This window comes from Camellia sinensis, chromosome 9 (assembly GCF_055761805.1).
Source record: "Camellia sinensis isolate YWXY chromosome 9, ASM5576180v1, whole genome shotgun sequence".
Lineage (NCBI taxonomy): Eukaryota > Viridiplantae > Streptophyta > Magnoliopsida > Ericales > Theaceae > Camellia > Camellia sinensis.
Genome location: NC_138969.1, coordinates 152,753,619 through 152,766,852, shown reverse-complemented (window position 1 = coordinate 152,766,852; position 13,234 = coordinate 152,753,619). Strand labels below are relative to the sequence as shown.

Genomic DNA, 13,234 nt, shown 5'->3' with positions numbered 1-13,234 from the left:
AATAATAAAATACTCAATTAATTTGTTATGTATGATACTTAAAATCTATTTCTCTATCTTTATTTATCTCATTTAAACTATTTTTATTAAATTAAATCTTAAAATTTATTTCTCACCTTCATTGATGGTTGAATTTTTAATTTATTTTTTGTTTATAAAAGTTCAAAAACTTGTTGTGGAAAAAAATAGAGTCAAGAAATTACATTTATATTTTAAAACAATTATGAAAAATAAATAATAATTTCAAATATATTTAATAGGATAAATTAAATTACATTTATATTTTTTCTTTAATTTTTTTTTTTTAAATTTTGTTGTGTGTTTAAATTAGAATTAGAGTCTGATTTTTCATTATTGTTAATAAAATTATATGAGTATTAGATATATGGAAGAAGTAAAATTAGATAATTTAAATAATAATATTTCGCTATAAATAATAATAGAACAAAATAAGGGTGAGAAATTAAAAAATAAATTAAAAATTTAAACATTAATGAAGGTGGAGAAATTAATTTTCAGATTTAATTTAATAAAAATAGTTTAAATGAGAAAAATAAAGATGGATAAATATATTTTAAGTATCATACAACAAATTAATTGAGTATTTTAGTATTCTAAAATAATTTCTCCATTCAAGTAAAGATTAATTTTATTTTTATGCATAAGAAATGAGAAATTATTTGAATTGTTTATTATTCTCAAATTATTTTTTAATCTTTCATTCCCTATTAACTAATTTTAATTTATTATTAGATGATTATATTTTTTTTACTCCTATATTTCTTTTAAAAATTTTTTAATCATGTAAAAATAATCTATTTTTTTTTTTTTTTTTAAATATGCATCAACTAAAAATCATATAAAAGATGTTGATATTTGTCAAAAATTTCACCAAATGTGAGAGTACATATGACATCCCTTTTTAAAGGGGTAAAATCATATAAAAGATACTTGTATTTGTCAAAAAATCTTACGAGACGTGAGAGTCCATATGGCAACCCTTTTTAAAGAGGTTTTAAAAACATATTCTCAAAGTGAACAACTTTGAACTTATTCTTAAAGTTATGTTCCAAAAACATGATTCTGTATAAATACTGTCCTACGTTTTACAAAAAAATAAAAATAAATAAATACTATGTTTTACGAAACGTCGTCGTGTCATACACGAAACTCCTGCTCTATAGAGCGTCGTTCCATTTTTCCCTGTAACCCAAAAATTCTGGGTTAGGGTTAGGTTTGCGTTTCAGTACCTCCAAGACTCCAAAACCAAAACCAAGCACAAAATTCTCTCTCTCTCTCTCTCTCTCTTCCAAACCCATGGCGTCGACGACGGCACCGCATCAACAAGGCGGCGGCGGCGATGGTGGAGGAGGTTCAGTTTCGAAGCCAGGGATGAGGAAGCCGGTGTTTGTGAAGGTGGATCAGCTAAAGCCAGGTACAAACGGCCACACTCTCATCGTCAAGGTCCTCTCTTCCAACACCGTCTTGCAGAAGAAAGGTCGTAACCCTCATCTCACCCGCGGTGCCGCCGCCGCTGCTCAGACTCGCATCGCCGAGTGCCTCATTGGTGATGAAACTGGCACCATTCTCTTCACCGCCCGTAACGACCAAGGTCCTCTCTCTCTCTCTCTCCCTCTAATGAATTTGGGATTTGAGTTGGGAATATATATGTATATTTATATGTGTGTGTGTGTGTGTGTTCTTAATTGGACTTAAATAGAGTGCGAAGGTTGATTGATTTCACTGCTGCAATTTGAAATTATCAGAAAAAATGGAATTTTGAATAATTATTATGTGTGTTTTGTTTTGAAGGTTCTGTGCATTTTGTAAGACAATGTAGGGTTCTGATGAACTTGGAAACTTTTACTGTGGCTGTGGATTTAGTAATAGTTTTTTCTACATTGCTATTTTGTCTTGTCTGCTTTGATTTTGCTTCAAATTATTACTTGTTTTTGCAGTATTGAATAGAATTTTAATGTCCTTTTTGTTATTGAAATCAAAGAGATGGAAATGAAATCTGTTAAAAAGATTTAATTGAGAGTAGACTGTAAGCATTGTTCTTTTCTTTCCACATTCTGCTGGAGATTTATCTGGATTTTGAAGATCTTATATGGATTAATTACACCAAGACCCCCTCAACTATTAGCGAATATAAATTTGTCCCATCATCTATGAACCAATACATTTTAAACCCCTCAATTATGAAAATCTTACAAATATACCCCTTTTTGAGGTGGCCTGGAGAGGGTGAAACTTGAAAGTGATATATTTTGTAGTTGAGGGAGTCAAATTGTACAATTTCATAGATGAGAGGGGTAAAGTGATATTCGCTAATAGTTGGACCACCGGATTTTTACCACCTTCCGATATTCATCAAATAATTGAACTGTTAAATCCTAAATTGATTGGCTATTGAAAAAATTGACCACTCTATACAAAGATGGAAAACAAATATGCTAATGTGCCGTGGTTATGTAAGTGTGGCAATATGAGATTCTTTGTATAACTGAAGTATTACTACCTTTCTATAGACATTTCATGTGTAGTACTTTTCAAAGAATTGAATTGTTAAATTCTTAAGTGATTTGCTATTGAAAACTTTGGCATATTTCTTTATACAAAGATGGAACACAAATGTGCTAATATCCCATGGCTATGCAAGTGTGGCGACGTGAGATTCTTGCTGTTCAACCCTGTGATATGTTTTAATCATTGATCTATTTTTCATTTGTGAATGAACTTGCTATCATTTATTCAATCCGTGATAATTGTATTTAAAAAAATTTGCAAGTCCCATCATGTATAACTCCTTATATCCAAGACACCTTGAAACTATTTACTTTCTAAACCCTTCCTTTGGGTATGCTATTCTAAGTAGCAAATTTTGATTGTGTGCACTTTTTTAGGTTGTTGTGAGTTTTGTGAACCATGTGACATGACATCTAAAGAGCAAATTTCCAAACAGATATTTGGTTTTCCTTCTTTGTATTTATGCTATAGGGTGCAGTAAGACTTCTCCACCGGAATTATCCAATGATTCATGTTTTGTTGGTTGCATAAGATTTATGATTCCAATATAATATTTTATTTTTTTGGGGATTCTACCTTAGGATTTGTGTATTAGTTTTTGGGCCTCTCTCTTGTTTGTTGATTTTCGTAGTCAAGAAAAATTGGTAAAATTTCCAAGGGAATCAGTTTACTTTTTTACTATTTCACTTCGTGGTGATGATGGCACCTTCTTCCTCTTTCTTGTTTTTGGCTGACCCTGGTGACAATGGCTATATATCTTCTTTGCAGTTGACCTGATGAAAGATGGTGCCACTGTGATTCTTCGCAATGCAAAGATTGACATGTTTAAAGGGTCTATGAGGCTAGCTGTTGATAAATGGGGCCGTATTGAGGTCACTGAGCCAGCACAATTTGTGGTTAAAGAGGATAACAACCTGTCTCTAGTCGAGTATGAATTGGTCAGTGTAGTTGAAGAATGATTTGAATCTCTTGGAAGTCAGCATCTTCAGTTATCTAAGTATTTTTATGAAGTTTGGAATCCTGATGATTTGTTTTGCTGTCTTAGGTACATTATTGTGTCTTTTTTTGTTTTTTGTTTTTTCCTTCCCTTCTAATAGATGGGTCTGGTATACAAATCTCACTAGATTCATAGTCGCCGTGACAACCTTAACATGTGGTAGGATCTGATGTCAGTTTCTATAGTTGGTATGTAAAAAACAGGATTGGGTATTCCACCGTATTGTCATATACTGTCTATAAGGTGAATCTAGTTTGTGGTAGGATTCTTATCATAATATATGCTAATGGTTCTGGCTCTAACTGTTTGCAAAGAATGGTTTGTGGTTATTATTATTTTTTTTTTGGCTGCATTTAGGCCATGCTTGGATTATTGATTTGTAAAGGGAAAAGAAAGAGAGGAAAAGACATGAAGAACGATAAGTGAAATAAGCTTAATCTATTTCTTTTGTTTCCCATGGTTAAATTCAAGATCCGAACATAGCAGCATTAGGAGTTGTGAGGTGCGGTTTCAATGAAATTCAGAATTTGTAGCTGGTTGAGTTGTTCTCCGATTGGTCAAGTGTTTCTCGTTGTTGTAGGATGATCAGGTTTTGTTTTTTTGTGGTTTTAGTCAAGAGCAGATTCTATAATGATGTTATTCATAGGAATTTGGACTAATTATCTCGTGTTGGCATGCGTAAAGCCAATAGCCACAAAAAAAAAAAAAAAAAAAAAAAGGAAAAAAAAAAGAAGAAACAATTTAGAAAAATCAGAAAACACCATTGCTTGGGCATATAATCACGGGGTGTTACGTGAATATTGGATAATTTATGGTTCCATTGGGTTTGTTAAAATGGTGTGTGTAAACCACTATAAAAATGTTGTTGGTAAACAGCTCATAAAACTCAGCTGCAAAGCATATAGGGAAAATGGTGTTGGTAAACAATCACGGTAAAAATCAGCTGCAAAGATTAGGTGAACCAATAGAACCATTCTCTATAGCTCTTTGTTTCACTGACGTCTGATTCAAATGTGCTCAATTTTGGAATGGACCAAGTGGATTAATTGACCCTTTAGGGTGAACTTCTGGGGTTGGTCCCTAAACCAATTTCTCACAGTGAAGCAGGCCTGGTAGGGAAGAGGCAATACAGGAGTGTACAAATTTCTCGGTAACTCCAAAGAATAACCACCATATCCTCCAAAGGAAGATGACACACAACCAAAAATAGATACATTAGCATTGCAGAATCCACCACCGACCGTATTCAACATTTTTCAAGTAATATGGTGTAGACGCGCCCGCGGGCCTTCACTACAGTTCGGACTCGATTTGTGTCACGGTTCTTAATTTGAACCAAAGAGTTCAAATTTGGTAAATCGTTTTGAGAAAACAGATTTTTTTGAAAGAAGTGCCAAACATGGACTGCTTTGCCAGATACAGAGTCGCCACCTAAATATTTTAAAATGGGAGAATTTAGGAAACCCTGACTCGGTGCCAAAGGTCACGTGTCCGTCATCACCAAAGTTGCCTCGACTCGGGAGCTTGGGTACGATTGGGGAAGGTCAGCTATGAGCACCCCCTCTCGCCCGATCCGAAGATCGGCCTCTACTAACCATGATATCCGTTTTTGAAAATGTTATGTGTTCTTATTCCGGTTATTAGCCTAGAATTACTATGTTATGCGCACAGCAAACAAGTATAGACCAAATCGCCTAAATTGGAACAAAACATCTCATGCTTATTTTGAAAATGGTTTGCTACTCGCAAGTAGGCTAAAACGCAGGTTGCGCCACCCTCGAGTGGGCTTTTTAGAAAAGATGGTTTTGCCACTATCTAGTGGGCTTAAAATTCACAGTTTTAATGCGTTATCCCAATTTAAGCAATTCGACCTCCATCCACAGCCATTCAAGCAGTTATATCACATAAGCAGCTAGCCTCATGGTAATCATGCGGTCATGGCAACACTCACACGCATGCAAGGATGTTAAAGCAAAAGAACTTTCAGAGTACTCCAAGCCAAAACAGAAACTAGTTAGTAATCATATGCATGATCTTAGTTCATGTTAAGATGGCTAATGCAGCACATGCAAAATGCAACTATAATAGGCTCGGCTATCCTAAAGAATGGCATGTGAAATGCTGCAACTAACAAGTACTCAACTTGGATTTGAAATACAAGTGCAGTTAGCATGATGTGCCGAGCTCGATGCATGTAAGACAAATGTATGGATGCACGCATGCATAGCATAAGGTATGCTAATTTAGATATGCCCTAATACTAACCATTGAAAGCAGATAAATAAAAGGGAAGAAAGACGTGGGGTTGAAAGACATACACACACGCACCCACACTTATTACAAATTCGCCCTCGCCCGGAGGGACCAAAAGAATATACAATTTAATTAACCTACAAGCTAATTAAATATTACAAGCCCTTAATTAATTAATAAATTAACTAAGCTATGGAAAGCAGTAAAAGGCCTCGGGAAGAGGAATGAATGCATGCATGCTCGGCTTTGCTCGGAAATCCAACGCCATGCATAAGTTTGTCTCTGTTTTCCCTGCTCTGCTCCTCTGAAAATTGCACAACTCCCAAGGTTGCTTCTCTGAGTGTTTTGGAACACCACCGGCTGAGTGGGATCATCACCGGCCATTTAAAATGGTCATCGGCTAAACGTTATACTCTCGGCCAAACACTCTTTGCCGGTCGGCACTCAACACTGCCGGCCGGCCAAATCTTCCTGCAAAAACTGGTTTGACAGCAGCAGAGGACAAAACATGACATGGCAATGCATTTCAAGCAAATGTGTGCACCACCACACTCCATATCATGTTTAAGACTCAAGGGAGTATGGTGCTCGACCCTCGGACCACCAATCACGCATTTCAATGCATGATGGCCCAAGAAGCCAAAGTGTGCAATTTCAATGTGGAATGAAATGCACATAAACAAACAATGAACTCAACCTCTATCATACTCAATTCAAGAGGCAAAGTATGCATGCCAATGTAATGCAACCTAGGCATGTGAGCTAAGTGTGCAACATGATCATGCAAACAACAAAACCATGTGCAATGGGCCATGAACTAAACAAGTAAGCATGCAAGGCATATAACATCAATGTTAATGACACGCATGCCACATCATGAAAGGCATAACACATGTAAATGTGCAAAGCAACTTAACACAAGAAGCATGCCAAATGCGATGACACTTAAACATGCAACATGTTAATAGACTAAGTGCCTAAACATACAAACATGTATAGCATGCAACAACATGCCAAAGGGATGGTCTTAAACTAATTTGGACAGCTCTCTACTAGGTCTAAATCAGTGGCCAAATGCCATGGAAATGAGGGCCAAAACACATACAAGCATGCATGCACACAAGGTTCAACACTTAGGCACCAAAGAGCAACTTTTAAGCACACTTAAAAGAGAATAAACATGGATACATGGCATGAATAGAAAGCTCTGAAATCATGTTATAGAAGGTGCAAAACCAAGTAAACAAGACAAGCCAAGCATGAAACAATAGTCTAAAACTCAAGGCAAGCCAAGGGGGATTACATGGTAGCTATACAAAGCAAAGCATGGATGACTCAAATGACCCAAAACAGATCTCAAGCACACTAAAACATGCACAAAAGCTTCACAAAGCTAAGCCAAAACAAGTGAGCATGGTAGTCTAAATGCTAGGCACATGTTAAGGCAATTCATGGCATTACAAGACAAGTATGCAAAGCAAGCATGGTGTGTCTAAACCAACTTAAAACAGTGCTATATCATGGCAAAATAAGCACAAATACTACTTAAGACATGGCCAACATGAACTTAAAAAAGGTGCTCACACATGAGGCTAAAATGGCATTTTTTGAAGACAACAAGGAGAGGGGATGGCCCTCTCCTTCTTAGGACCTTAAACCACCATCCTCACCACTGAAATCCCTCAAGATTTCAGTGGTGAGGAGGCCCAAACAAGGTGGTCCCGAAGTTCACCAAAAATAGCACAAAATGGGGCCAAACAAGGCCTAAGAGGGGGTAAACAACCCCAAACACAAAAGTGTCCTTAATGAAGTATCTTAAACACAAAAAAATAGAACTTTTTTATGTTATACACAAAGCTCAAATCAGCAAGCAAGACAGGCTAAAATGGTGTGCAAAAATGGAGAATAAAGAGGGAAAATGGGTTACCTTTGTAGCCAAAAGGGGACAGCAGCCTCTAGACCCAAAAATGCAACCCTCAACCTCTGAAAACAAGACCCAAGAACCTCCAAGTGATGATGGAAGTGTTGTGCTAGGAGGTGTAGTTCAAATGGCCAAGAACTAGACCCTTTTGGACCCTCTTACCCACCCAAATGTAGAGAGAGAGGGAGATATATAGAGAGAGTGATATATATATCTTATATATCAGATTTTCTAACCTCTCTAATGGAAGGAGAGGCTCTCCTTATATAGAGAAACCAATGGGGCAAAGCTTCTCTTAGAAGCTTTGACAAAAAAGGCCAAGCTTCTCTTAGAAACTTGGAGCAAAAGGGCCAAGAAGGCCAAGCTTCTTGGAGAAGCTAGACAAAAGGGCCAAGCTTCTTGGAGAACCTAGGCAAATGGGTCAAGCTTCTTGGAGAAGCTAGACAAGGGGTCAAGAGGTGCAAGCTTCTCTTGGAAGCTTAGAAGGGTTCAAGCTTCTTGGAGAAGCTAAAAAAAAGGGTCAAGCTTCTTGGAGAAGCTAAAAAAGGGTCAAGCTTTTTGGAGAAGCTAAAAAGGTTCAAGCTTCCTCAAGAAGCTAAAAAAAAGGTTCAAAAGGGTCAAGCTCCCTCAAGAAAAAGTCTTGGCTAGGAAAAGTGGCCGATTGATCAGAAACAGTGGCCGGCCGACCAAACACAATGCCGACCAACCATAAATAGTGCCGACTGGCGATCACCAATGGCCGGTGGCATGGAAACAAGGCCGGTGGCCTCAAGCCATGGCCGGTGAGGTGTGGGGATGGCCTACAAGCTACTTCCCACCCTCAGAAGCAAAACAATAAGTGTTTGGTGCAAAACCAGACATAAAACAGTCGAGTCGAGAGATCCTGAGGCAGGGCGCGTAGCCGAGACCTCCGGGAACTCAAGACGAACACGAACAAGGAAGATCACCGAGTGTTCAAACGATGACGTCCAAGTCTTGAGGCCGGTCAAAAATGGGATGTCTACATATGGATAGCAAAATGCAGAAAAATGCCTCACTGAAAGCGAGGATCCCAGCAGTCTAAACCAGTATTACAATCTCATCCCACCAACTCAACCGAAAGCACAAGTGATAGCACAACCAGAACCAATTCCAGGAAGTCAGGAATGAATTATTGCAAAGCTACACAAGAGTCTATGCAACAAAACTGCCAATACTTGACATTTAAAAAAAAAAAAAAAAAAAGTGATCCTAGTGATCCTATTAGATTATGATTACCTACTTTCAGTTTATCGGAGTACCGCTTAAACTTTGGTTTTCAGATTCAATCAAGCGAATAATGCCTCAAGCAGAGCCTTACAATGTCAATGTCACTGATATCCATGAAACTACCATCAAGTGCAGCATCCAACAAACCAACAATCATCCATCTATAATACACCAAAAAAAAAAAAAGAAGAGGGAAATAGAAAGCGCACATCCACAATCAGAAGTTAGAAAGAGGGGGTTAAACAAAATAAGAAAATATACTCCATTATCAGTTGCTAGCTGTGTGTTAACATTATTTACAATAATAATAATAATAATAATAATAATACTTTAACCGAAAAGTAACTAATACTGGAAACAAGATGACAATTCCCAGCCTGAAGTCAGCCAATGATTGGTAATCACAGCCCTAAGCAAAGGAAAACATCAAAGTCAAAAAAAGAAAAAGGAAAAAGGAATCATAGACTTTTAAAGTGCATTGCATTGGATAGAATGAAATTAATCATCCAAAATAAAAACCCTTGATTCAGGACAGAGCATTGTCTGACCAAAATTCAAGTCCGCAAACCATTTCATGTTATACAGAAATTAATTTTGATAACATGAACGCTATTTTCGATTTTGTTTGAACAGATAACCACCAATATATTGCTTACCCTGCACCACTATAATTACTATATTGTTGATGCTAAAAGAAAAGAAATCAAGAAAAAAGAGAGTCTCGGTATAATTCTTTTGGTTTACTTTTTTGTTTATGAACCAGAGATAACAACTCATCTTATGATGGAGTGCATCTGCAATGTGCCATCTCCATGTGAAACATTTTGAGTTTGTTGTTAAAAAGCACCTAAATTTTAACACTTTTATAACAAACAGAATACATTTTCCTCACCCTCCTTGATGGGAAGCATAGTGTAAGCATAGATATGCTATGAAGAGATAATTTCCTCATCAACCTAGCGGCCGTAACATTTTCATATCAGCAACAATAGCAGCAGCAGTCGCAATATAAATTATCAACAAATAGAAAACACAATGAGACCTCCAAATATTGTGTAGATGGCTTGACTGACCTAAATGTTGGGGATCGGAGATCCCGCCCAAGACCTTATAGAAATCATACAAAGCAGAAAAACACACCCACACAGAAGGAGACACCATATTTAACGCGGTTCAGCAATAATGCCTACGTCCACGGGAGAGTAACCGTTTATCACTATAACAATGGAGAGATTACAGAAAGATTACAATAGAGGAGAACCTCACACTATCCTCACTCACCCATTCACCCGTCTCCCTCTTTCACACAGAGAGAGACGGTTTCTCTACCTCACCTCTCTCACTCTCTTGGTTGGTTTACTCACACTCTTGTCTATCCAACACCCTCTCCATTTATACACAAATGAGGGAGAACCTCATTGGTTGCCACCTACCTCCTTCCACTCTCTAGTGGGTTGGAGTTGGTGAGCCACCCCCGCCCATCTTAATGGTGAGGTGCCACCCCCACTTTCTCTTAGTGGGTTCTTCAAATGGTTCCTCTATTCATCACTCATCACATGGGGTGATGGTTATATCTAACAAATCACCCCCTCAACCCATGTGAGGTGATCCACTGCACACACTACTGCTAATCTTGTCACGCCCAAAAACCAACAGAATCTTTATCTCCTCACTGAGACGCTACATCCCCTGAAGCTAGAGATAATACACCAGAGATACAAGAGGAGGAGGGAATCCTACATTCTCAACTCAACTCACACCACTCTCTGATTTGGAGAGCCTCTGCTCCTATCTCCCATAGATCTCTTCCACGCTTCCTGTCTCGGATGTCTTCACCTGCTGTTCTGGAACTTGCGTAACCAAGATATCTGACACCCCCTGATTGGGATGCCTTGCACTCCTTTGTGTGCTCTGTGACACTACAGCTTTTCCCTGAAATGCCACTATCCTGCCATGTATCTCTTTGCACGGCCAAAACTGGAGCAACAGAAAACTCTTCATTTGTCTGGTCAACTTCCCTGGTTTTCTTTGCTCGGAATTTCCTCTAAACTATCTTGAACTTGTCAGCATTTGCCCTTTGCACTCGTGAACAACTTCCCAGCGTTTCCACACACTTGTTGTTCATGCCTTTTGTAATCCCTGATCTCCAGTTCAGCGATACGCGTTACCTGCGTATCTATCACTTGTACTACCAGATGATGGTTGACAGTAGCTCTTTCTTCCAAAGCAACTTCAAAAGATCTGTACAAGTCACCAACTATGCAACACCTAGCATAGTACCCGCACCCATACTTCTTGAGTGCTCATCGTGGCTCCATCTCTCCTCTTGCGCTCGAGCTCGCTTGAGAGATCCGCAACTACTTTGTTTCATTAAGAGGTGCGTTCGCCGCCACAGAATCAAAAACCGATACCATAACCCAGGTATCCAACCATTCAGTCAAAACTGAATGCCATCTGCTGTACAAAACACAAGCGCTTTTCCAAAAACACAGCAGATTCCATTGCTCAAAATCACATTGCGCTAATGTAAAGAACATGTAGAACCAATCGAGCTAGCTCTTCGATTTTCTGCAACTCAAGCTCCATCATAGTGCCAAGTTCCAATTTCCATAGGCGCCAAACAAGTTGTCCTTGACAACTCCAGACAAAACATGGTAAGTAACCCGCTTGAACCAATGTTGAAGAGACTAAACAAGAGAGGCTTCAAATTCTCCGTCAAAGCAACTTCAAAAGTGGTACCAAAAACATTATGTACGATCAACCATCGAACACAATATTGCTCTCTTCAAGCTCAAATTAATCAAGAAAGCCAAACAAATTCTCTGAGAACTGAGGCAAGTTCTCCACCAAACAAACCTGGACTGTGGACTCAGTTGGGCTCTAACCAGTTCGGAAGTATCGGAACAAACTTCAAATGAACTTACAAAATACCAAGAGCCAAAAAAGTTCTGAAGTGTCGAGCAAACTCCAGATTCCTCCAACTGCAATTCCAACCAGCAGACACAAGATGATGCACCATCTTCACAGCTGCCAAAAAAGGCGCATGCATCATAAATGCACAACTCCAACAGTCCCCGCTAACTCCGCAAATGATCTATCCCCTCCAAATCCAACGGTAGATTAAGGGATGGATCCCAACACATGAGATTCACAAAATCACCACCTTCACGTTTCTCCACAACAATCTCTTCCAATCTTCAATGAACACCAACGGTCTTACCGCTTCCACAAAAGCAAACACTTGGAGTCTGAATCGTCACCCAGACTACTAATAGCTGACGTCTTCGAATATGGAACAAATTACGAAATGAAAATCCACAAGAAGAAGAAACAATCAAGTCTCATAAACCGGAGACACCCTTGGATCTAATCAGACACGATCATAGATCCCAACTATGATAATGAATCTCAATAAACCACGACTCTGAAAATCGCTAATAATCCATGAAAGACCGCCAACAACAATGCCTCCAATAGACATTGAACAAAAACGCCAAAGCTTCACAATGATCTGAAGTAGATTGTCACACCTTATTCAAATCGACAAATGCGGGAGCCAAGGCTTCACCAGATGCGAGTCTTCCAACAACGATCTATGAAGGATCTTAAATGCCTCCACAGAGGCCAATGCCAATAAAGTACTACTATTTGGACTTATTATATATGCCAAATCTCCGTAGTATACTTTGCCAATGCTTGTTCTCTCTATTCCCTAGAGAAAAAACCCAATGAACTCTGATGTTCTGTAACTAACCCAAGAGTCTCCAAATAAACTGATAACTTTTGCAATTGACTCTAAAAGGTCTTCAATTGGCTTCCAATTGGCTTCAACCAGGTGAACAAAATTTTTCACCCCCATCACCCACATGGATGATAAAGCATCGTTGTACAAATATGCCTCCATTCCACCGAGCATCCGGAGTGAATCTGCACCTCTTACTTGGAATGTCTTCAACTGCCACACATTATCCTGCATGGCTTGCACCTCTATCACCAGGTACTTGCATTCTCCAATAGAATGCTTACCGTTTCCCTATTGAGGTGACTCCACCCAAACTCTTTGTGTGCTCGTCGCGACTTCACTACCACGAACCAGATTCAGAACAAAGAAAAAGATCTGCTTCTCACTGGGTACGCACTGCAGCGTCTTATCCCTTTCAATTTCTCTGTCTGAAGCTTTCTTCTGTGAACTAGTTGTTGCTGCTAGGCCAAAATCCGGCACACTGCACCTTTGTATGACTCTGCCGTGTACTTTTTGCACTGTTGTACGCCTGCACCTTGTATGA

General features: G+C 38.6%; 1 protein-coding gene across 1 annotated transcript; it reads left to right on the top strand.

The window, feature by feature from the left end:
- The first annotated feature begins 977 nt into the window (after positions 1 to 977).
- LOC114269891 (uncharacterized protein At4g28440) lies at positions 978 to 3,828 on the top strand. Its single transcript, XM_028211259.2, has 2 exons — positions 978 to 1,612; positions 3,298 to 3,828. The coding sequence occupies exons 1-2, from the start codon at positions 1,318 to 1,320 to the stop codon at positions 3,486 to 3,488; spliced, it is 486 nt and encodes a 161-aa protein (XP_028067060.2). The 5' UTR covers positions 978 to 1,317; the 3' UTR covers positions 3,489 to 3,828.
- Positions 3,829 to 13,234: the final 9,406 nt, after the last annotated feature.